This window comes from Mastacembelus armatus, chromosome 1 (genome assembly GCF_900324485.2).
Source record: "Mastacembelus armatus chromosome 1, fMasArm1.2, whole genome shotgun sequence".
In the NCBI taxonomy this organism is placed as follows: domain Eukaryota; kingdom Metazoa; phylum Chordata; class Actinopteri; order Synbranchiformes; family Mastacembelidae; genus Mastacembelus; species Mastacembelus armatus.
The window spans coordinates 25,880,087-25,906,657 of record NC_046633.1 but is presented as its reverse complement, the minus strand read 5'-3'; the positions used below and the strand labels follow the sequence as shown (position 1 = coordinate 25,906,657).

Sequence of the window (26,571 nt, the reverse complement as noted above, 5' to 3'; positions counted from 1 at the left end):
AAATTTGTTGAGCTCTCAAACATTCAGCTATCGCTTTCTGCCATTTAGGGTATCAAAAGTGTGCAGCCCTGATATCAAAATTCTCCAAGGAAGCACAGGTGCTTCCCGTTGAAGAAGACTGTTATATATATAGCAGACTGTGTCCTAATGCATAATCAAAGTCATCAATGTGTGCTGATTCGAAGGGACTAGATTTCTGACCTTTTTCTTAATGCAGCATGTGGGTAAATGTTGTCATTTCTTGATGTTTGTTTGTTCCTTTGGGGGTGAAACGAAGGTCTGAGTGTGGAGAATAATATGTGAATGTGTGGGTGGCAAGAAAAAGTGAGTGCTTATGTTATTTAATGTGAATTAAAGTCGCCCTTTCCTGTGGATTTTAAGTAATTAAAGACACCGCAGCTCCATCTCTCTCCGTCTTCCTCTGTCTGTTTGGATGACTGACAGCCATGTAACATCCTGCTCCTCCTGTATGTTCTGTTCTCATCTTCCACAACTCAATGGAGTGTTTCGGTACTTAAACTGTGCTGCTCCCCCGTTCCTGAATCACTGCCGCCCCTGCCTCATGCATTCTCCACAGAACATTGCCATCAATCATGCGTGGCAGCAGTGGCCTAGGGACTAGCTGTCAATCTCTGTGCGTGTGTGTGTGTTCTTATGAAACAGAGGGACTGTGTGTGCCCATCTGCACTCAAACGGGAAGCTCCATTAGGGGTTGTGCCATAACAACAGAAGAGTGATGGTGTGTGTACGTGTGTGTGAGGTTGATGTCTGCTGTCATTTGAGTACAGGGCAGTAAACATAGGGGCTGGCAGCTTGAGGTGAGATAACACAAAAAGCTTGCAAGCATCGCATACAAGAGGCCGCAGAACTCCACTAACCATGCACCTGTATGTCTCTTCTTCGTCTGCCGTTCCCTTGATGTTTTGATGGCTCACTCCAAATTTTTTCTCTTTCTGTCACACTTTTGACACCTACCTATTTTATTAGCTAGCTCTCAACACTCTTCTTCATATGTACTCACCTATGTCTTTATTTTGTTGTCATTTGCTTGCTATTTTGCGGCATTTAGATGAAAAAAAGGGCTTGTAATTTCATGAATTCATCACTGGCATCACTTAGGTTGCTATGAAAGATGCTGTAGGGAACTACAGGAACATGACATAACAGCGTCATGAAACATTTATAGAGAAAAAGACTAGAGGTTGTACTCATGGGGGACTGACATATCTCTATGCATTTAAGCTTGAGAAGCCTTGAGTAAATGCTCAGTGACACTTCATGATGTCAGCTAACCTAAATGTTGTGCTGTTTGCCAAGATCAATGTACTGTATGATAAACACAGTCGCACTGTACTGCAATAATCATAAAAAAACGGATGTTGTATTTTTTTTCTACAATGTTCTGCTCAGGCTTTCCACTCTGCAAACAAAAGCCTACTGCAGAATGAACAATTTTTTACTCCTGCACAATATACTTGAGTCATCATTATAATTAAATTATAATTATAAAATCAATGTAATCATTTTGATAGGCCACAGAATTTAAATATTAAATATGTTGCTGGGAGGTTGTACTGTAAATGCATGCAAGATCACATGTGAAATGATCTAGTTAATGCTCAATTTAATGAATTGCGCTCCACTATTGCATTAGACAACACTCCTCAGATGTATAAAACAGAGCCCTTGATTTCAATTTGCTTTGAATAATTCATATTTTTTGTAAAGCAAAATTATATTGCTATGATACAATACCACAAATAGCTGATAAGCCCTATTTCTCTTGTATTTAACTTATCAAACTCAACCCCCCTACCAAAGATTGTGTGATACAAATAAAATTTCAAGAGCAGCTACTAATAGACCCTGTGGTCAAATGCTACAGTAATTTCAACTTTGTTGATGACAAGTCTTCAAAGTGTTCAGAAAATGGACATTTTTGAATAATTCCATAACAATGGAAACTCCACCTGCTCATGAAGATTGTTTGGAAATGATAAGTGTGTGTCATTTGTTGACTATTGTATTCTATTGTGTTCTATTGTATTGTATCCTATTCTATTCTATTCTATTTTGTTTTTTGTGTTTGTTTTCCTGACCGGTAGCAAGCCCAAGGGAAGGTGAGACAATGTCAGACTGGCAGTAAACTTGTTCCTTGAGTTGTCATTCTGTCATTACACTGGAGGGGCCATAGAAATACTGTCAGTCAGCTTGGGATGCTAGCACATGGTCATCTGACATGCAGACAGACATTGTATGTGTGTGTGTGCGTGTGTGCGCTTGTGTGGTGATGTTTTTCTCTGTGGGTAAGACTGCCTGTCTCTGCCTCTGCTCTGTTGCCGAGAATGCTCTTTTTGACTTCTCACTCAGTAAACAGATGGATCATAAATCCACAACACAAAAGGTAGAAGGCAGGGAGGAGAGAGGAGAGGGAAAAACTAACTTCCCCTAGCAAGTTTTCCACATCCGCAGAAAAGCAGCAGACAGGCTGTGAGACGGAGGAAGAGTGAAACAGACATAAGAGGGATTTGAATTAAGACAGAAATTTTACAGAACTGAGACAAAGTGTCTATTATATATCTTTAGTATCTGAGGTGATTACCTTCCTGCAATTTCCTTAAAAGTGCCTGTATCCTTGCTATCTCACACACACACACACACACACCATCCTGAACACTTGGGAGGTATAGATCCAGAGGGGTAACAGCAAAATGATAATCTGACTGGAGGGCACAAAGCTTTCTAGGCTGGATAGTAGAGGCACAGACAATGAATAGGGCGGCAAACTGCGATAACGCACTGCCCCTCTGGCTGCAGAGCACACACACAAACATACACAAACTCACCTGTGCAGACAGTTACTTTTTGCTCAGTTGTACACCAAGCAATGCACACATAAGTGTATATGCATTTCCTTTTCACTTACTGATGTGCAATACAATACACGCTCATACAGTGGCTCAGCCTGTTGATAAGACAGAATGGAGCACCTCAAAGCAGTGATGCTTGTAGATAGAAAACAACCTCAACTAATAGAGGCCCTCTGGAAATGGCTGCCAGGCACCATCATGTTCCACAGCTCATGTTTCACAGACAGTCACATCACCACTGCACCCTGTCGGCTTATCAGTTGCATAATCATATTGTCCCTCTGCTGAGGTTGGAGGCACCTTCAGCAAGTTTGCCAATTACATGCTTCTTTCTTAATCAAGGGAAGTTCCCTTGTTCAAAGCTAAGAGGGACAGAACTACTAGAATTATATATTTAGATATTTTTTTGCCGTTTAATAATAGAAGGAATAATCAGAACCTTTCTTCAAAGTCTAGATTGCGTTCTCTGCTGATTCGGTCAGTTGGGTGAAGACAACAAGCATTAGCAGGCATCCTGTAAAATCCTATTGCTATGTCAGAATGAGAGCTGTAGCAAGTGACCCTGTGGCTACTGACTGTTTTACCCCCCCTAATTTATCACCACACCTCATCATTTAGAGATTAAGATGCTATCCACCATACTGGCCTCCTGCAAATTTTCTATATTTCAAAAAGGAAATCTGAACTGTACACAGCTATCGCGGCATGGTCTGCTCTTTGCGCTCTTCTGTATTTACTTCCTGCGAGGCTGTGGGTTTCCCTTCCACCCTGTTGTCCTGGCTAGGCCTGCTTAATTTGGCATCTGCTATTTGGCAGAAGAGAAGCAGGGTGGAAGCCAAATGCATGCAGAGAGCCTGGCTGGGGCAGTCCAATCGATAAGGACACACTGCAGGCAGGAACAGGTGCACCAGACTCTATGAAGCAGATATTAGTCTCTGCTGAGACAGCTGTGTCGTAATCTATTTGGGAAAGAGAGAGATAGGTGTGGAGGGAAAAGGTAAAGGAGCAAGTGATGGATAAAAAGAGAAAGGACAGACGGAAGAGCATTCATGTCGCCTTGTATATTAGTGCTTAAAGGACTGATATTGCATCCTTTAAAGTGAAATTTCACCTACTTTATTTTTATAAGACTTTTTTGAAATACATAAAATGTACTGATTCTAGGATTAAAAGCTGATATTTGATATGCTACCACAAAATCGGAAATAACATTTTATGCTTTGAAACAATCATAAAATATTGGCAGCGCTGAATCATGAGCTTAAACAGCTCAAAACTTTACACCCAGACAGAATGCACCAACGCACACACACGCACACACACACATGCACACACACGCAGACCCTCAGACACACATGTACACACACACAGACACATGCACACGCACACACAGATACGCACACAGACACAAACTGGTTGTGTGGCCTTGTGTTGAGGGTTAGTCTAATCAGTGATCTGGTGAAAGAGGGTCTGCACTTCAACTATTAACTGTTGTTATTTCCTTCACTTTAGTAAAAGGTTGGAACAACATTTTCTGCACTGCTTAGCCTGATTGCAATCTGGGACTGGATAGGAGAAAGCAGGAGAGGGGAAGAGAGGAGAGGAGAGGAGACGAGAGGAGAGGAGAGGAGAGGAGGAGAGGAGAGGGGAGGAGGAGGAAAGGAGGAGAGAGGGGAGGGGAGGAGAGGGGAGGAGGAGAATAGCTCCATGCCTGACTTCCTTAGGAAATGGAACTCTGATTCCAGCCATTAAGAGTTCAAAGGTGAAGCTTTAAATTTCCGTGAAAGGACAGAGGTCATGCCCTTTATAACTGTGTATTTAATACATTTGAATAGGATGCCAGTGTTTCATTACTTTCTAATTAAGATTGAGGATATCACTTTTGACACGTTAAATATTTCACATGAAGTGAGGTTTCACACTTGACTTTTACCGAAAGACTCTAAAATGATTATGACTAAGACCTAAAATTCAGTGATTAATAGTGTAAATGGTTATGTGACTGCTGAATCACTCAAAGGACTAATGGGAAACAGCACTAGGAGAACATGTAGGACTACTATGACCATTGGAAAATTGTGTGTGCAGTGTGTAGTAGTTGGGATCTGTTCAGCTCTAGTCATGTTTGCACCTCCCTTCCCAAAGATGCAGATAACATGAATAATTTTGCAACTATGTTGGGAAAACTTTCTAAAGTGTGGTAAGGCAGACTGGGGGTCGTAAATTATTCAAATATTTCATCGGAGCCATTCCGCTTACATAGGGCAGACCCGCTATAATATGCATCTGAGAAGACGTGATGAACAGTAGAAAGCAAGGAAGTGTTTGGGGAACGTGGGGTGGGAGGAACGGATGATGCAGAGACAAGTGACTTTGACTCTGTCTTTATGTAGGCATTCACACACTTGGCATGCAAAAATACATACATCTAAAGACACTTGATGAAGCAGGCTGTGTGATGTGGGAGAGGGTTGGGGGCAGAAAAGGAGGGCAGATTAAGAGTGAGATAAGGACCACAGAGAGAACGGTGAAAAAAAAAACAGAGAACTAAAGGGAAAGATATATGAGGGGGAAATATTGAGATTCCTGCCATTGTTGGTGTTTGTGTGACATACAGGAGCAGAAAGAATGGGGATTTAACAGACACAGAAGTAACACAAACAGATGTGTGAAACAAAAATGCAGTGAGGCACTTCGCTTTCTTTTTACACACCAAGGGAGGAAGAATATGCATTTCAAAAACATAATTTTCTGCTGCGTGTTGCATCAACAGTGTGACAGAATGCATGGGAGTAAACCATTATATTATCTGTTGGCCTAAAGTGAACTAAACCTTGTTTATTTATTTCTTCCCCTTAGTGTTTCCCTGCTTAAAGCAAACCTCATGTGATATATAGGGCTAGGCTAATCTACAATTTTCAAACATCAGGTCAATTCATATTTTTCTTTCTAAAAGCATTTTAGTCAAAAAAACAAGTCTAACCTCTTAAACACAACAGTGTTTAATGTTGTCTTTATCATAGGCACCTAAACCAAAACTCAGATGAAATTAATTAAGTTATGACTTAAATTAAACTATATCTGATCAAGACAAAAACTGTTCAGCACAAAAGTACTGAGGTTTATACCCAGCCCTACTGTGCAATAACAAATGATATGTTAACATTCGGATGTGTGTCCTAAAAAATAAACTGCCTGGTCTGAAAAGTCCAAATGACTCACAGTGACCTCTTCGAAACCATCCAACAAATTGACTTTGTTACCCAGTAACTGGTGCTCTCTGTACCCCAATTACACTCGGTCGTCAGTGGCCTACCTATGCCTTCTCTTACTCCATGGCCCATTTCCTGTCTCATTTTATATTTTTAGGAAGTCCACACGAGTTGAAACAAATGCAGGGCGACCATTAAGCTACATCAGGAATGAGTGGATGCCCCTTTCCTTGTCTATTTCCTGCATAAACTAAGGAAAAGAAGAAAATACCACCACTGAAACATATGTACTTTGACTATAGTACAGTATACATGGGATTTATCACTGAATCCTAGCAGAAAAACACGCCTCAGTTTGGAAACAATGAAGTGCAGAAATTGGGACCAGATACAACCACAAAATAAACCTTCAATGACTTGACTTCCAGAAGAATGAGAAAATTATGCAGTTAAGGTTGTTAATTTATTCCCTGTCTTCATTGACTAAGGGAGTAGAGTGAGGACTAGAGTGAAGGAGGGAGGCAGCATTGCCTGTATGCATTTATCTGGTCAGCAGTTTGGCTTGTTGCTGTGCACTGGAGGTCATTCTCCACATCGAATCTCCATTGATCTCCTCTTTAAAGCCTCCTGAGGCATCTAGAGGTCGATTATGGGTATGATCGCATGCTCAAGTGTATACCGATAAACACATATTCAGACTCATGAATAGAGAAAGACAGTCTCACAGTAAGTACATGAGTACAGGGTTATGCGCATGCACGCATGCATAAACACACACAGACTTTTTTTACAACATGGCTTCCCTTCACAGACACACACACACTTGATCGGTAGAAACCACGTTTAATCTCTATAATTCCTTGTACTGTGCCTCCTAACTGCGTGTAAGAGCATGCATTAATTCAGACATCATTTAATAAGACATGCAGCCAGACTGCCTTGACCACTCCATAGAAAGGTGCTGAAAGGCAATTACACTGGGCAAATAGCCCTTCAGGCACCAGGGGCCTAAGCTCTTCCAACCAGATGAAAGTAGGAGGGTGGAAGAGCAATTCATGCCAGAATTATAAGAGAAACACACAGGTTAGATAGTTTTCTTAGCGCTTCCAGATGGTGTTGGTTAAGGTTGATCTGAATGAGTCACTTTATGACTTTATGATCATCCTGACCTGGGTAGAATGCAGACACCTCACCCATGTTTGACCTGAGTCATATAAAACTCAAATGATGAGCTAAAATATGGTAGAATGTTAATTATGTGTTGGTCTGTCACTAGGGCTCATTTCACACTACATATAGTGTTAGATGTATTTAAAAATGTTGAAATCACAAGTTGCCTTCCCAGAGACAAAGGCCTGCTTCATGCAAACATGCAAACCTTTCTGCTGAAAGAACAATAGTTCCTATAAAAATCATTGATTTTCCAATGTCCGTCTCACATGAATAGGTTTTAACCTATTTGTCATTCCTGTATTTATACAGGTTGAAGTGTCTTCAGGCTGTTGTCTTATGCAGATGTCCAGTACAAAAGTGATATCAGTTCCTCCTCCCACCATACACTCCTGGCTCCATTCAAGAGGAATGCATTATGATCGGTTGGCAAGTGATACAGTAAAAGGCTAGAGGCATTTACAGTACGTATGGCTCAGCATAACATCATTAGAGATATTCTTCTTCAGGGAGAACTTAAGAGAACCTACCCTTTATGTCTTTGTGAATCACTTGGTGAACTAAAAAAAAGGTAGACGAATTTTGACAAATGGCAGCTGCAGCTTTTCAGTGACACTGCTATATCTAGGGCCAGCTCTTAAGGTATTCTCAAGGTTTGTTTTTTGAGCTCTGAAAACATACAGCTGTCATGAGTGTGGTGGTGGGGGAACAGGTATAATTGAGAACCACACAAAAACAGCACAGATGGTGCTTTTCCTTTTTCCCCTTTAGAATTTATTTTGCAGAATTAATTATTGAAGGAAGATTAGTGGTTTTAAGTATCCCTTATGTCATAACACAAAACCGTTTATCATAAAAATGAATATGAAAAGCATTACAAATATACCAAGGTATTTCATTTTAAGATTTTTAAAAATTGCATCACAGCCTGTGCACTAAATTGAGGAAATCCTTTTCCTCTTATTACACATAGTACTGAGGCAAAAATCAGGGAGGAAAAAATACATTAAGAGTGGTAGTAAGAGGAAAAGGTTGGACCCACCATTGTTGCCAAAGTCCAGCGAGTACTTGACCACGTGGTAATTATTCCACACGTACAGCAGGTTGTCTCTGGGATTATAATCCACTGCAGCAATGTACTGGTAGGAATTGGGAAACGGTATGTTCACTGTCATTTCCTTACTCTTATCAGTGTTGTACATATAGTCAATTTTGTTTCCTGTGCCTTCGTTGTCATCATCTTCATAGACGGTTTTGACAACGTATAGAACTCCGCAAATCATGAAGGCATTCGAGGCAGAGCGTTTGTCATAGCTGGTGTCCCAGGAGCCTTCGATGCGCAGAGTGTAAGGGTTAAGCTGGCTAACCACAATGCGTCCATTGTTCTGCTCTGTTGCATAGATCACCCAAAGCCCATTCTCATCCACTGCCAGGTCAATGTCTGACTTGCCTCCCCACCGGTATGGTGAGGTGTCGTGGTAGTTGGCACTGGCAATGATGGCCTCGCCGCTTTTAATGCGTGTACGTAGGTCAAATTTCACAATGTTGCGTGTGCGCTCCTTATTGAAAAAGAGGGCACCATCATACACTACGAAGCCTGTCCCGTCCACACGATGTGGAAGTTTGTAGGTGGTGGTGGGACGGCCTGCAATGAAGTCCTCCTTTGACGAGTACTCCGTCAGCGTGTCTGTGCGGTACGGAGTCCAGGGCATATAGTAGATCTTGTCTGAGGCCTGAAGTGGGTCTTTACACCACGCACCAGACTGGTGGTCTGACTCAAAGAGATGCTCACTTTGGTATACTCCTCGCAGAATGCCAGGGCAGAGAAATACTGAGGAACAAATGACAAAATGCTCACATTATGAATTTTTTTAATGCAGTTTCTGTAAATTGTCAACTATTCTCTCTGGGTTTTTTGACAGTGCCTTTGAAATGTGGTCCTTTTTTCATAAATGTTACACTATGTTTTAACCTTAACCACCAGTGAATGACGATGACATGATAGGCTTACTGTGCTGTGCTTTGGATGTTGTATAGTCACTGTCATTCTTAAGCACAGCTACAGCATGGCTTTTATTCAACATATAATACCCTGCTCTCACAGGGTAAGGAAAAAAGAGAAAATGGCACATTTTGTTCTACTCCCCCCTCTATTCCCATTTCCCCCTCCATCCCCAGCTCCTCATTAGTCTCATAGTTCTTTCTTCCTTTCGCTCACTCTCTATTTCTATTCTATTTTCTATTTCAGGAACAACCAACTGTAGAACCAAGCACATCTTTTATTGTTTGCTGTTTCTGTAACTGTTACAGTAATTTATTTCCCACTCTGTGCTTGGTATTCCCATCATGGAATACTGGGGTCATGTTTTATAAGTGATGTGGGATTTGTAATAAACTCTGGGAAGTCAGTGCGAGCAGAGTCATGGGGACCTTTGTAATTTAACTGGAATGTCATATATACACACACAGACAGACCAGATGTGCATCATGGTTTTCCCATTCCTCTCATAATATAATACCTGGTTTTGGGACTATTGATTGAATTTTCATTGGCTATTGAAAGCATGGGCACAATTTTTATATCATGTGGAAGCACTTGAAATGAAATGTAATTCTCTGTTCTTTGGCTCATCATAAAAAATGTTTTCAAAATGTGTTTAAGTGACATTCTACACAATACAATGGAATTGTATGGGCCTAGACTCTAGGCCCTAGAGTGTGTCTAATGAGAACCAGTGTTTCTAAATTGCCTCTATATGATAAGATCAAGCCGTCATAATATAGCAGCACTGACTTTGAAAAAGATGTCATTCTGCCATGAGGTACAAAGCGCTTCAGGCGCTCACATCAAAAAGTGACACCCAACCCTAGATTTTGAGCATGTGGGCATGGGTGAATCTGATGTACAGACCTACCTTTTTGTTCGACTTCTGCATGAGCCATAGGCAAAATATGTTGAAAGAAAAAAGGAGAGAAAGAGGAGACAAGAGAAAGAGACAAAAATAGATTAATGATGCAATAATAAGGAAATCATGATAATACAATCTTGGATCTCCATAATCGTTCTCATATTTCATCCTAACCTTGTGAGAGTGCCAGAATGCTCTCCATGTGTGACTGATAATAACATTACATAAGTATCTGAAGAGACTGCACTGCAACAGGGTAGCGCTCTGACAGTAATGCATCTCACATATGTCTCACACACACATATACACACATGGGAAAACAGACATAAATATGCCATGCACAAAGAGGATGCCGAGAGCAAACATGCAGGATAATTACACAACATGCAAAATCACACACATATTCATACTATCTATGGTGGTCCTATCCAAAGGAAATCCACTGCAGGACAAAATACAATAACACAAAATGACCTGAGATAATGAGCTCTTTAATGTATGCTAATAGCAACTGAGCAATGAAAACCAGAAAATTGATTTGATTGCATTTCAGTGAACCAGCCAAACCTGGCACATTAAAATGCTTTCTGAGGTTCAGTAGGTGAGCTAATGCTTTGTGTATGTCACCTACCCTGTGTGACTGTATGAGTGTGCAAGCATCTGTGTGTGGAGATGGAAACCTACTGAATGCACTGGTTTGCTTTAACCCCAACATCAATTCCATATCTATAATAGTCAAAGCTCCTTTGAGCTTCAACAGAAGGTTGTTCATGTCGCCCCCACAATGAAAAGTGCACACCTGCTCTGAGCCCCTTAAACATACGAATTCTATTCCACCTTGTTCCCCAGGGGATTGAGTGGAATGTGAACATGGCAGAAACCCAATCCTGCAGGCAGTGCCCTTGTGTCTTTCAAGACCATTAGAGACCTGCTGAATGGAACTGGTCCCTTGAGAGAAAAAATGAGGAGAGGAGGCAATGGGAGGAGAAGCAGAGTCCTCAAAGAAAAAACATTTGGAAAGACCTGTGGATGCCACGTTTATATATAACACAAAATACACTACATATTGCACAATATGGGTGTAAATTTTATAACACATTAAAGCCAAAACTCCTCACCAACCACAAGACATTCACAAACACGTGACACTGAAATACAGAGATGTATCCACGCACACAAGCAACCATTCAATCCAAGGCTCATGAAAAATGCATAACTGGTGCAGCTCAGCACAACTCCTGATAGATAAGCAATCTCTGGAAGGAGATCATGTTAATAAACTTAAATTGTGTGTGCACGTGTTTGTGTGTGTGCCAATACAAGTTAAGATGTAAAATGGTTTACCACAAGGAAGCAGTTCCCTTGTGAGAAAAGCTGGGAAAGAAAGCAGTGTCTCTATGCAGAGAGGGGAACATGATAGAACAACAGGCATTGATGCACCAAAAGCATGTGCACACACAAACAAAGACATACATGCAAAGAGACAAATTGGTTGATTAATGACAACAAACAACAAGGACCTCACATCACCTGAGGCTCCTCCCAGACACAAAGGAAAAACGCAGAGTTCAAGGTGCCAGTAACTAATAGATTTCAAATGAAAAAGTGTGGCGGCAACAAGTATACCAAATGGCACATCAAATGTCAAACAAATGTCATTCAATTTGTATCGCTGCTCGTTGTTTCACCAGATTAGATGCCTCAGTTGTTGAGCTCATGGCAAGATTTAGTTTCAGTTTTTAATCTCAGTGTCAAGGGTAAATTAAAGGTTTTCAGTCATCACAGCCATCCATCTTTTGCTGCAGGACTCGACAGAGTGAATATAGTGTGAGATATAGTTGTGTGAGACATACGTTGAACACTCAATGTTTTGTCAAGGTTAGCTCATGCATGCAAAATAATGCAAAGGACGAGAGGTCTTTTGTGCCAATTCAGACAGTCAGAGTAGATATAAGATAAAGGGAAAAAGTATGGACAACTTGCCAGAACATGAAGCTGTTTCATCGAAAACATCAACAAAGGCTCTTATGGCAGTCATGTTTCTCTGTTATTCATTTGCAAAACCACTCCGACTACACTATTGAATAGTTAGTTTCTGCAGCAACAGAAGAAAATAAATCTTTTGTTGATCTATTTGTAGCAAAACTTTGAATGAATATTAGAAAACAACAGCAGAACAACTTTGCACAGTTTTGCACGGTCTAGCTTCACATGAATTAAAAATCATCTAAATATTCATTAATATCTGCAATTTTTCAAATATTTTTGGAATCCTTCAAACACCTCTGTTACTGCATTTAATGCCTTCTCTGTGCTTTACTGGTCCATTTCTATGTGTGATAAAATAACCACATATTTAGAGGCGGTTTTAACCTAACTGTGTGGCAGCGTAAAGACTGTTAGCATTTTTATTTCTATCTGACAACGCTGTTAATAAATTTAAGAAAATGATTCCATCTTTATTTACATCTATGCCATGTGCCAACATAGTGGAGGGCAGCTGCCTCAATCCCACTCCCTACCAAATTGATCATATTGTTGACAGTGCTGTAGCCTCACTGCATGAAACGCTTAATACTGTGGCCCCTCTGAAAAAGAAGTTAGCGAATCAGAGGAGATTAGCCCGTTGGTATAATTTACATATTCGTACCTTAAAGCAGGCATCACGAAGGCTGGAAAGGAAGTGGCGTTCCACAAATTTAGAGGATTTTTTTTTTTTTTTTCTAGCCTGGACACACAGTCAACTAACATATAAAAAAAGCTCTCCGTAAGGCCAGAACTACATACTATTCATCACTAATAGAGGAAAATAAGAACAATCCCAGGTTTCTTTTCACCACTGTAGCCAGGCTGACAAAAAGTCACAGCTCTGTTGAGCCCAGTGTTCCCTTAGCTCTCAGCAGTGATGAATTTATGAGTTTCTTTACAAATAAAATCACAACTATTGGAGATAAAATTCAGCAGATGCTTCCTATACCTGCAATAAATGAATCTTCTACTACAGTAGCTCTTGAATCATCTGTAAGACCTCAGTTATGTTTAGACTGCTTCTCTCCCATAGATCTCTCTGAATTCACATCAGAAGTTGCTTCATCTAAATGATCAACGTGCCTCTTAGACCCCATTCCGACTAGACTGCTTAAAGACACCCTGCCATTAATTAACTCATCTTTATTAGACTTAGTAAATTTCTCTCTAGTATCAGGCTACATACCACAGGCCTTTAAGACTGCAGTAATCAAGCCCCTACTCAAAAAGCCTAGTCTTGATCCAAGAGTCTTGGCTAATTATAGACCAATATCCAACCTATCATTTATTTCTAAAATCCTAGAAAAAGCTGTTGCTAAGCAGCTATCAGACCACTTACTCAGGAATGAACAATTTGAAGATTTTCAATCAGGATTTAGAGCACATCATAGTACAGAAACAGCACTGTTAAAAGTCACCAACGATCTTCTCTTAGCCTCAGATAATGGACTTGTTTCGATACTTGTCATCCTAGACCTTAGTGCAGCATTCGACACTAATGACCACAACATCTTATTACAGAGACTGGAGCATGTGACTGGTATCAGAGGAACAGAGTTAAAATGGTTCCAATCCTATTTATCGGACAGATTCCAGTTCGTTCATGTCCATGATGAACACACGCACAAAAGTTAGTTATGGAGTTCCACAAGGCTCTGTACTAGGACCGATTCTGTTCACCCTGTACATGCTTCCTTTAGGCAATGTTATTAGGAAGCACTCTATTAATTACCACTGCTATGCAGATGACACTCAGTTGTATCTATCTATGAAACCTGTTAACACAAACCAGTTAACCAGACTTCAAGCGTGTCTAACTGACATAAAGGCATGGATAACCAGTAACTTTCTACTTTCAAATTCAGAGAAAACAGAAGTTATTGTATTTGGGCCTATAAACCTCAGAAATAACTTTTCTAAAATTATAGCTACTTTAGATGGCATGCCCTGGCTTCCAGCACTACTGTGAAAAACCTTGGAGTTATCTTCGACCAGGACATGTCTTTTAACTCACACACGACCCCTCAACGATGGCGCCGTGGATGGCTGCCTCGGTCTGGAGCTCTCCAGTTGTTTTGTTTTTTTTTTTTTTGTTTGTCCTGCACTTTGTTTCTGTAACTTATTAAGTTTCACTCGGGCTGAACTGCTAAGCATTCGGCAGCACTCCCAGGATATTTTTCCTCCAATTTTTGCACACTCGGACGTTTTGTGGAGCGTTTTAGCTGGCGGAGCGGCTGCGCTTCTCAGAAAGCGCAAATGCGGAAAGCGCGCTGGTGCGCTGGTGAAACTTCGTCAGCGCGGCCTCAGGACAGCGCTGCCCAGCATACATCTGGCGAATCTCCGGTCGCTACCCAACAAGATGGACGAAATACACCTGCTTATCCGGATAAACAAGGACTTTTCGAACTCTGCTGCTCTGTGTTTCACGGAGACCTGGCTTAATGGAGCCATACCGGACAGCGCGCTCCATCTGCCCGGATTCCAGCTGATCAGAGTGGACTGCAACTCAGACGCAACGGGGAAATCGCGCGGTGGTGGGACATGCTTTTACATCAATGAGAGGTGGTGTAAAGATGTAACCCCTGCAGTTTGCCTACCGATCCAATCGGTCCGTGGATGATGCAGTCAATATGGGGCTGCACTACATCCTGCAACATCTGGACAAACCAGGGACTTATGTAAGGATTCTGTTTGTGGACTTCAGCTCCGCATTCAACACCATCATCCCATCACTCCTCCAGAATAAACTCTCCCAGCTCTCCGTTCCCGACTCTACCTGTCAGTGGATTACAAGCTTCCTGACGGATAGGCAACAGCTAGTGAGGATGGGGAAATTTACTTCTGGCTCGCGCATCACCAGCACCGGCGCCCCCCAGGGGTGTGTTCTCTCCCCGCTGCTCTTCTCCCTCTACACAAACGACTGCACCTCCTGTGACTCCTCTGTGGAACTCCTGAAGTTTGCAGATGACACCACTGTCATTGGTCTCATCCAGGACAGTGAAGAGTCTGCATACAGACAGGAGGTGGAGCAGCTGGCTTGCTGGTGCAGTCACAACAACTTGGAGCTAAACACGCTCAAAACAGTGCAGATGGTTGTGGACTTCAGGAGAAATGCCCCCACCCACCCCCCTCTCACCATTATGAACAGCACTGTGGCACTAATGGAGTCATTCAGGTTCCTGGGCACCACCATCTCTCAGGACCTGAAGTGGAACTTCCACATCGACTCCATCACGAAGAAGGCCCAGCAGAGGTTGTACTTCCTGCGCCAGCTGAAGAAGTTCAACCTTCCACAGACGCTGCTGACCCAGTTCTACTCAGCGGTCATCGAGTCTATCCTGTGCTCCTCCATCACTGTCTGGTTTAGTTCCGCCTCTAACCCTCTGGCCGGCGCTTCAGAGCTCCAAACATCGAGACAGCCCGGCACAAAGGAAGCTTCTTCCCCCTGGCCATCCAACTCTTAAACTCGTAGCTCTCCACCATTCCATTCCACCACCTGCACTATGACACTGGCACCTTTTTGCGCTTTGCACACCAATTAGTTCCCCCTTTCATCCTGTTTTTCAGGTTATCTGTGCATTTTTCTTTTAGTTTTTTGTAGCATTTCTGTAGCATTTATGTTTACTGTTTGACCCTTGTAGCATTTGTATTTATGTCTGTTTGCACTGGAGTACCCCCCCTTTACCTAAACAAATTTCTTGTGTGTGTGTGTGCACACACTTGGCAATAAAGCTCATTCTGATTCTGATTCTGATTCTGATTCATAAAACAAATCTCTAGATCTGCCTTCATTCACCTGCTCAACATTGCCAAAATTAGGAACATCCTGTCTCAAAATGACGCAGAAAAACTAGTCCATGCATTTGTTACCTCAAGGCTAGATTACTATAACTCATTACTATCTGGATGTCCCAGTATCGCCATAAAAAGCCTCCAGTTAATCCAGAATGCTGCAGCCAGAGTCCTGACAGCAACTAGCAAGAGAGATCATATTTCTCCTATATTAGCTCCTCTTCATTGGCTCCCTGCAAAATCTCTGCACTTTTAAAGCTAGACTTAAAACCTTCCTCTTTGACAAAGCGTATAGTTAGGGCTGGCTTCAGTTATGCTGCTATAGGCCTAGACTGCCCGAGGACCATCGGTGCACTGAGTACCCTAACCCTAACACTCCCTTCCCTTCCCCTCTCTTCCTCTCCTCCCCCCTCATGTATATTCCACCATTGAATGTCACTAACCTTGTGCTCTCTCTCTCCCCTTGATTGTGCTCTTTCCCTCTCTCTCTCTCTCTGTAACTTCTGCAGGTGTCCCCGGTCCTGGAGCTCCGTATCGCTGATATGCAGTTACCGGTCCCACCAACCTGCAGTGTCTTTGTTTATTGGTGCTGTTCTTTTCTCTCTCCTCTATCCACTCACCCCAAGCGGTCGAGGCAGATGGCCGCCCAAACTGAGCCCGGTTCTGCTGGAGGTTTTTTCTTCCGTTAAAGGGAGTTTTTCCTCTCCACTGTCAACAAGTGCTTGCTCATAAGGGATTTGTTGGGTTTTTAGTTTATGTAAAATGCCTTGAGATGATTTGTATTGTGATTTGACGCTATACAAATAAATTGAATTGAACTGAATTGAATTGAAAGTGTATGGTTTATTAAGGAGGAATTCATCTCAGAGGAAAGTGTATGGGTAATATGTGTGTATGCATGTTTCTGAAGACAAGTGGTGACAGAAGCCTTCCCACTATTATCTCTAATCTCCAATCAGCTCAGTTGGCTAAAGCGCAAGGTAATTTATGGACACAGACAATTTCTTCTGACCTTTTCCTCTCATTGCCACCTGCCATTCTCTCTTGTCATTTCATGTCGTGCCTTTTTCCTTGTTCATGCTGTTACGTCCTCTGTATTTCTACTGTTTTTTCCAAAACAGACCCTGTCCACCACACTGAGGCTTTTATCAGTTAATTCATTCTTTCTATTCCTCGTCTGCTGGCCTCATCTCACCTATTTCTCTTTATCTCTGTTTCAGCTGTTGCTCTCTTGCCCACCACCCCCCAGACTCAGTCTTGCTCCTCCTGTCTTTGGTTCCTTTCCATCTTCCCTCACTCTCTCTCTAGGAATCACAACAACACCTGCATACGTGTACACACAAATACACATATAAATATTGTGCGCACTCACACACATAAGATCAGAGCCTTAGCAGTTCCTCCATGACAACACAAAAACTCACATGTGGATGTTCGCACAAATTCTTCTCATGTCATCATGATGAAGTTATTCCAAAGGTCTGATCAGACAGAGGGCTTTAATGGCGCAGACAAGATGATGATTTTATCTTTTAATTAGCTTTCCTACTGAGCCACATTATATTGTCTAAAATAAACTGCAAGGGTATTGCATAACATATTATAGGCTTTTCTGATTAATTCACTAAATGTGGTAGTAGGCTAATTACTTCATAATGGCAGTTGGAGAGGCAGGGTCTACTGCATGAAAATGAGGAAATGTATAGACAGTCTTTTTTTTCTGTAGCATACTGCGTATTTGTATAGATTAAATGCATCCATGTATATGAGTGGCCTTGGAAAAACACTTTGTACAGTAGTGTGCTAATGTATGGGATATTTATCGTCTGCCATGATAGTATACACAAGTGGCTAATTAGTGCCCAAGCTAGCTGGCTAGTTTAGCACACAACAGCCACACACTTGTACCACAGAGAGGCAGACGTAGAAAGCAAGAGAGAGAGAGAGAGAGAGAGCGATTGATTTTAGTTCTTGAAAACAGCCAAAAACCTGCAGTGGAGGGAGGAGATATGAAAAGTTGTGAAGGTAGTGCAAAAATCCGTATATAACTTAATTACCTGTTTTACAACCCACTTTGAGACTTGTTTACAGTATCTTCGTAGTGGGAAACATATCAGTTGTACTTGACTATCAGTGTTCAGGAAAAGTACATGTAAATGATGAAGTGGCATCTCTGGCGTTCAGCTCAGTTTCTTTCCGTGTAGTCAGTCTGTGATTAGGGATAAGGTGTTCACACTCAACATCCAGCACTTCTAGTGTGCTTAATATCGCATGAGACCTAGTTAGGTTATGGACGTCCATTGATGTTACAGTCATCTAAATGCACTAAAGCCAGCCCTGCACCTGAATGTAAATATAATTTGTTAAAGTTGCAGCTTGCCAGTGTTTTACAAATTCCAGAAAGCAAGCCTCCTTTATTGATCTGGCTTGATTCATGGCAACATTCTGGAGATATTTCACCAATTAATGTCTTCAAAATATATCTTTCACAACAATGCAGCTCACAACATTAATTTGCCATGTCTAGCACACCAGCTTGATCATGGACGACTGGATCTCCAGCCTGAATTATCATAGAACAGGAGTATTGTGTTCAAAGGTTCAGACATCAAGTAAATTGATTTCATAAATATTTGAAAAATATGATATGAGGATTCTGCACAGGGTTGAGCAACACGAAGCTTGAGGTATTCTCAGACAAGACAATGAAAGTGTGGAGTCATGCAATCCCAGGACTTGTTTTACCTTTACTGTGTACAACATATATTTCTCTGCAGTGCTGTGCAACATTTCTCATGGCTAAACACACCCACAGGATCCAGGTAATGTATCACAGCTACCTGATCCAGCCTGAACACTTAGTCAGTACATGGAAACTGCTAATGTACTGTCAAATGCTCTCACTCTCTCTACAATACTATTGCTCCTTCTCTTTTTATTCAATTCTCCATATCTTTCTTTATGTCCCTTCGTCTGTTAGCTGAGCTTTCTAATGACTTTGGTTCAGATGCTGTCTATTTTTGCGAAGAGAAACGTTACCCCATGGAACCATGGTTTACCAGCAGGCAACTCATCTCCCTTTGTAGTTGGTTGTTACTTAGCTACTGTTTGTTCTTTACAGCGTTGAGTCTAGGAAATAAGCAGTGCTGACATTCAGTTATGCCAAAGATAAAGACAGAACATGGAGACAAAATTCAAATGAATGGATGAGACGAGTGAAAACACACACTGACATACACTTTTGAAACCTGCATCTGTGTGTGTGTCTGCTCATGCACTTGGTGGGGCATTAAGAAGGTATCAGGTTGTGTTTCCATTTGCTCCAGAGAGGGCTCTGATAGTCCTATTATTTAATCTGCTGGTCATTTTAGACGCCAGGCAAGAGCTGTTTAGCAGACATAATTGAATGCTTCAGTGTGGGAGATCACCTTGGCTGTCTGTAGGCTGTACGCTCAGAAAATGTTAGACAAAAGATTCAAAATACCTATCAGTGATTTGTGTAGGTCTTCTGCATTAAAAATTAAAAATATCTCAATCAGTTAAAGCTCATAAGTGACATTTGTGATTGTCCGAATCTTGGCACCAAATCTTGGCAAAAAAGCAGAATATTCTGACACTAAAATGTTTCTAATTTTCATTAAAGATATTCTACTTTTTGTTTTTTCGCAAGAACTGACAATAACTAGGCAGTTTACTCATTTCACTTCAGTCCTCAGGGTGTTTTGGAGCCCTGGACAAGTTTTGACATGCCCTGACATTTGTGCTTTTTTCAGTTGCCTTTGAACATATTAACCCTCAGGGGTCGACGAACGCACCGGCGCGTTTTGTGGCATTGTTGATTGGAGCTTGCTTGTTGTGCTTATTTGTTGTTGCTCCATTTGGGCTGTCACTGATGCTATACATATAACACATCACAGGACACCTTGTTGTCTCTCTCCGGACATCGCCCGGGAACCCAGAGCGGTTTCGCGTGCTCTACTCCTCTTTTATTAGTTTTAACACAGAACACGTGATAACAACAAACAAGTGACATGACTACGTCACTGCACGTACGTTCCTCAAAAAAAAAAAAAAAAAACACACCTGTAATTCACTGTTACAGGCATCTTCTCCTGATAACGCTGAAACAAACTTAAATTACTCGGTCAATTTTGATCATACAGATAAAAGCAATATATCATTCGAATCTGTAAAAGGTCTAGTTATAGATGTATACCCTCATAATAACAACAAAATGCTGTGCTTTTTTAAAATAAAGAAAGCAGACAGGGTGCGCTCTCTGTCGTTTCTGTCTGTCACCTCTCTTCACAGACACGTAAATAAAACAACCAGAATCTCACTGAATACTTGCCTCATAAAAAAAGAAATATATGGCTAGAAAGCTTGAAATGTCTTCATTTAAATTAAACAATTCAAGTCGAAAACATGTAGCCATCATCACTTTTTATTTAGGGTAATCCATGTGAACGTAAGGAGGAAGTACGTTTTCTCCTACTTTTAAATTCAAAGAAAACAGAAGTTATTGTATTTGGGCCTAAAAACCTCAGAAATAACTTTTCTAAAATTATAGCTACTTTAGATAGCATAGCCCTGGCACTACTGTGAAAACAAATCTCTGGAACTGACTTCTTTCACCTGCGCAACATTGCCAAAATTAGGAACATCCTTTCTCAAAATGACGCAGAAAAACTAGTCCATGCATTTGTTACCTCAAGGCTAGATTACTGTAACTCATTACTATCTGGATGTCCCAGTATCTCCATAAAAAGCCTCCAGTTAATCCAGAATGCCGCAGCCAGAGTCCTGACAGCAACTAGCAAGAGAGATCATATTTCTCCTATATTAGCTTCTCTTCGTTGGCTCTGTGTAAAATACGGAATAAAATTTAAAATCCTTCTCGTCAAATAGAAATTCCTTCATGATCAAGCTCCTTCCTACCTTAAAGACCTCATAGTACCATATTATCCCAATAGATCACTTCGCTCTCAGAGTGCAGGTGTACTTGTAGTTCCCACAGTTTCCAAAAGCAGAATGGGAGGCAGAGCCTTTAGTTATCAAGCTCCTCTCCTGTGGAACCAGCTCTCAGCCTGGGTTCAGGAGGCAGACACTCTCTGTACTTTTAAGGCTAGACTTAAAACCTTCCTCTTTGACAAAGCATATAGTTAGGGCTGGTTTCAGGCAACCCTGAACCATCCCTTAGTTATGCTGCTATAGGCCTAGACTGCCCGAGGACCATTGGTGCACTGGTCCCTATCCCTCCCTGCAGTGTCTATTTGTTGTTTATTGTTGCTGTTCTTTTCTCTCTGCTCTATCCACTCACCTCAAACGGTCGAGGCAGATGGGCCGCTCAAACTGAGCTCAGTTCTGCTGGAGGTTTTTTCTTCCGTTAAAGGGAGATTTTCCTCTCCACTGTCGCCAAGTGCTTGCTCATAAGGGATTTATTGGGTTTTTAGTTCATGTAAAATGCCTTGAGATGATTTGTATTGTGATTTGGTGCTATACAAATCAAATTGAATTGAATTGAAATGAATTGAATTGATGGATGGACATATCACTTTGATTTCGAAGTGATTCTGGATGGATAAATTTGTTTCTTCAACACTGCACAATTTGTGCTAATTTCAGTGCCCATATACTGTTCAAAAATTCTATTACTTGGACATACAGCATTATTTGTTTTTTCTCAAATAATAATTGAGTTTCATTCTTTTATTCAAATTTTCCAACCAGACGTAACAAAAATCAGTTATAGAAATTCAAATCAAAACTGCCATGTGAACAAAGTGATTTTTAATCTTGTGACAGAAAAGCAACGACTGAGAGGCATCACTGGGGGAATCACTGGAGATTTACATTCTAGGTTTGCCTTTGGACAAACCCTCTAAGCTTGAATGTAATATGAAATAAACATCAAGGACTAAGTCTCCAATCCTGAACCCTTATGCATTTATTATCAGCTGTAATCTAGATTTTGGGGGAAACTGTGCTGGGAAAAAAAAGTTTCACATTTGCTGGGATATTTTGTGACCATGTCCCATGAATGTTCCACTTCAGTGAATTTGACCTCCCAGTCTGTTATCACAGTCAAAGGTTGTATCACCATCTGTCATCATTTGAGTGCATCCTTCGCTCTCATCCTTCCTCTCTGGGACTTTCTCAGTGAGTGGTGACATGTAAATTTACTCTGCAACTCTCTACAAAAAACTGGGCTTTTCACAATCCAACTTTAGAAAAAAACAAACATGTCTCAAGACATAAAATATAAATACTTTTAAGACTATGGATGTGCATGAATACTGTTACAGAAGAATATAGTATGCTCTAATAATATGACTGGTAGTAGTTTAACTACACAGAAATTAAATGAAGAAATATTACAAAAGAAGAGTACTTACTATAAGGAACACACTCATACTGGACTTCCAAGTATTTGTATGTGCCAGGGCAGGGGTCAGGAAAGACATCAGGCCCAGCCACCACTGCACACTGGGTACGGTTGTTGCATCTACATAGGGATGACAGGTAAAAAGGCAGATATGTTAGTTGAACACATTTAAAGATTCAAAGTTATATACCCACAAACACCCACCAAGAGAAGTCCAAAGCACTCTATGACATAATATATAGTCCCTAATACATATGACGTAACATACAGTGAAATATTATATTTATTAGATAATTCACTGCATTCATTGTCATACTCAACAGTCATCTGTTTTAAGGACCCTTTCAATTGGCAAGAGGGCAGACATTATGTTCTTACTGGTACACCTGGAGTGAACATCACATTAATGTAGTCATTGAGCTGCACATAGGGTGATCCACAATGGCTGCTGAAGAGCTGTTGCGCAAGGTGTGTGTGTGCGTGCATCAGTGAGAACAATAACCTATGGTGAGTATTTTGTCCCAGACTCCACATAATTAATTTTCATAACCAGGGGGGTTCTCTCTTCTGACATACAAAAAGTAAGTATTTCTCACTCTTATTAATGTAGGTTATGTTCAGCAACACTGTGCATACAGTGGGTACGGAAAGTATTCAGACCCCTTTACATTTTTCAATCTTTGTGTCATTGCAGCCATTTGCCAAAATCAAAAAAGTTCATTTTCACTGTGTGCCTTGGAGGGTGTGTGTTTGTTTGCAAGTATGTCTGTAAAAATCTTTAACATACCAGGGCTACTTCTCATTACCAAAGATAAATTCAAGCCCATAATGTTAACATGACAGATAAACGTAATAACATAAAATGTTACACCCACACTGAAGTGCCACTTTATCTCAATGGCAATTCCTGTATTCAAATCCCTGTATTATGTGCAAGAATAGGAACAAGAGACACATGAGGAGAAAAGGCCTATTTTAAGAAGCCTGATGAGCCATTTCTCCTCTCCTCTGAATATTTCCTATCAATTAGTACAAATGTTCTGTTTCTCCTTCTTTCCCCCTCTGTGCACCTGTCAAACAGGCGACATTTACATTAAAAACATTCAGATTCACCCACTGAGATATTTTTAATGAGCATGCCAAACGCTTCAAGTCTGTTTTCTTACCATATCATTCAAAATATTTGCATATAGAAATATGTATGAGATCTAATTAAAATGTTAGTTTAACATTAACATATAACTGTAGTATAGATCACACATCCATTTAGTGTGACAAATGGTGTTTATTGCTGACCAGCGTGTCTGTGGTCAAGTGAGAGGTTATTGGAATTTATGCGTGTGGTGATGTCGATCATATTCTAATGACAACACCCGCCAGTCTTCTCTCCTCCCTTTGTTTTTCTCGCCTCTGTGCTTTTTTAATTTCTTGCCCCGGTGCCTTCATCACAGGTCACCTGTCATCAGGGCAAGTTGTGAACTGGGTGAGGGGGACACACAACTGACACAGCAACCACACGTCTGACTGGCCCACAGCGATGAACCAAAGGGCAAAACCCCATTTAATGACCTCACATTTTTGCTCCTGCAAAAACCGTTCTGTTTTATTTTTTGCTCAAAAATACTCTAGCAGGTGCAAATATAGGTATTATTTCCACACACCAACTTTTAAGAGAAGAAACCTGAACATCAGTACAACCAAGAAACCCCAGGGGCAAGCAAATTAGGCAAAAAGTAATTGGACAAAGTCAACAGAAGGCATAAATAAGTGAAAAACAATACATTAAAGGGAAGAGGGCAGTGTAGAGGAAAGAAAGGATGTGTCTGAATTGAGAAAAAGATTGAAAATTTAGGCTTAGCACTAGCTGTGGGTTTTACGTGTATGTGTGTGTGTTTATTTCTGCTTAATGATACTGCAAAAAAAAACCTTTCACAGCTGAGTCATAAAGCACTAAAGGTTATTGACTGGTATTTTAAATAGAGAATATAGAGCAAAGATTTGACATAATCTCTTGCACACTCTATCTCTCTGCTATCACTCCTTCTTTCTCTGTCTATTTTCGTCTGCACTACTTTTCTTTTTCTTTTCCCCACACACTCTAAGCCAAGATAACAAACCAATTTCTTTCAGTCTTTGTCTTCATCCTTCACGCCAAAGAATTATTCCTCTCTGTGCCTCTTTCTTTGTCTCTCATACCAACTGCCATTGTTTTTCAGACTGTTTATCTGTTTTAAACCCACTTAGCTGCAGTTTCCAAAGTCACACCCAGATATATGTGGTAGGCCTCTTATTGCTGGTTTCTTTCTCTCTCTGTCTGTCCTCTCTCCCTCCTTAATATCGTTCTCATCCCTGCCTCCCTCAGGGCGTCATCTCTAGCCTCCCTCTGTTTCTCTCTCGATCCCTCCATCCTTAGCAAAGCCTGTGCTGATGTCATCATTCTGTCTGAGCCAATAGTCTGAGTCAGATACAAAAAAGACTCCCTTATGTCCCCGATACCTACAGCCCCTTCCTTTTTGCTCTGTTACTCTCATTCCCACTCCGCCAATGTGTTTATCCAGCAGCCTAGCACAACATAAAAACATCAGCAAAAATTAACAATTCAATTCTTGTGTGCAATTTCATCAGCAGCAAAAAGTAGATGCAGAAAATGCACATACCCCTCACTCATACGCACCTTTGCAACTTACTGCATTTTTACATATATTCAAACACTAAAATGGCTCTATATATTCCCTGTGTTTTTCTTGGTGTTGGCAGAAAAGCTTCTTTCTTAATTAGCATGACCACATCAAAACAAGGCAGTGGCCTGGATACCGCCTTGCCTGCTGGCTTTCTTCCCTTCAACGTGCAACACACACACACACGCACACGCACACACACACACACGCACACACACACACACACACACACACACAATATTCACTAACAAAGCTGAGCTGTGGCAGGCAGGGAAAGAAAAAGCTGCGATGCTGCAGTGGGTGCTGCTGTTGTTATTGTCTCTGATGTTTTTCACTTTGTTTGGCAGACCTCCCTTCACTCCGTCTCCATCTCTATTCCTCATATAAACATAACTGACTGCTGATTTGATGAAGGCTGAAAAAGCTTGTGTGTGTGGGTATGTGTGTGCATATGTGCTAGCACATGCATGTGTCTGTGAGCAGATGTAAACCAGACTAAATATTTCAGTGTGTGTGTGTGTGTGTGTGTGTGTGTACTTGAGTGCAGATGTGTTGAAGAACTATATAATTACAGAGCAAGTGAGAGCTGGGAACTAATCCTCATGAGTTGAAAGGGGTGTCTGAAAGTGAGTGACGCACAAAGCTTCAGTTCAGTTTTTGGGAATCAACATTCAAATACAGTCAAACCATTCTGCAACAGCAACTGAGTTATCTACAACACTGTGTGAACATTAATGCCTTTCACTTAACACATGCAAACTTTGTGAAATGTTGTCTGAATGTCACAAACACATACACACAGCAGTCGTGCCACCTGCAAATTCTTAAAACTGACACTGGCACACGACCAGTACTTTCAGGCTGTATCTGACATCACTACATAGATTCTTAGTGTGTCACATTTACCCTCTGTCCTTTATTTGTTAGTACATGTATAATACATCCATTATAGTACCCTCCAAACTTTCACATTGGAAAGAAAAAGGCGTGTTTGGACCAAATACACTTCTTCCTGATAACAATCCCACAATGCAATGAGCCACATATTATAGATACAAAAATGATCATTGCATGACGAGTTGACAGTGATGAAGCAAAGTGATGGTTATAAGTGAGTGTCTGAAATTCCAGTTTACTGCTCACGACTTTAGTGTTAATTACTACACATGTAACTATTAATAAGGGAGCGATTTCAGGCAAAGCTTCATATTAACACACAAGTAAACTGCTAGAATGACTAACTACTGATGACACTGTTGAGTACTCACTTGTCAAGCATATTAATAACTGTTACTTGCAGTGTATGCAGTAATTGTGGCACAGTATCCTGCTCAACGACACTTTCACATGTGAAGAAGAGGCATCAGGGATAAAGCTTAAATAATATTCTCCTAAGTCAAGTGGCAACAACTGAACAGGGTAGTGATACCTGGAGAAATTTCATTTGCTGATAAACACTGTAAGATATAGTTGAAAGCTCCAGAAACAGCAAGTAGGTAAACCTTGGCTTAACAATATTTGCCAAAC

The 26,571-nt window shown here is 41.0% G+C and overlaps 1 protein-coding gene across 7 annotated transcripts in view; it reads right to left on the bottom strand.

The window, feature by feature from the left end:
• adgrl3.1 (adhesion G protein-coupled receptor L3.1) overlaps window positions 1-26,571 on the bottom strand; it is a 130,932-nt gene that overhangs the window by 48,354 nt on the left and 56,007 nt on the right. For all 7 annotated transcript variants that reach the window (XM_026303337.1, XM_026303345.1, XM_026303342.1 and 4 more), the window contains 3 exons: window positions 22,377-22,486; window positions 10,168-10,182; window positions 8,295-9,083 (listed from right to left, as the gene is read on the bottom strand). In XM_026303337.1, the coding sequence (XP_026159122.1) occupies window positions 8,295-9,083; window positions 10,168-10,182; window positions 22,377-22,486 (914 nt within the window). The remainder of the gene's footprint in view (window positions 1-8,294; window positions 9,084-10,167; window positions 10,183-22,376; window positions 22,487-26,571) is intronic.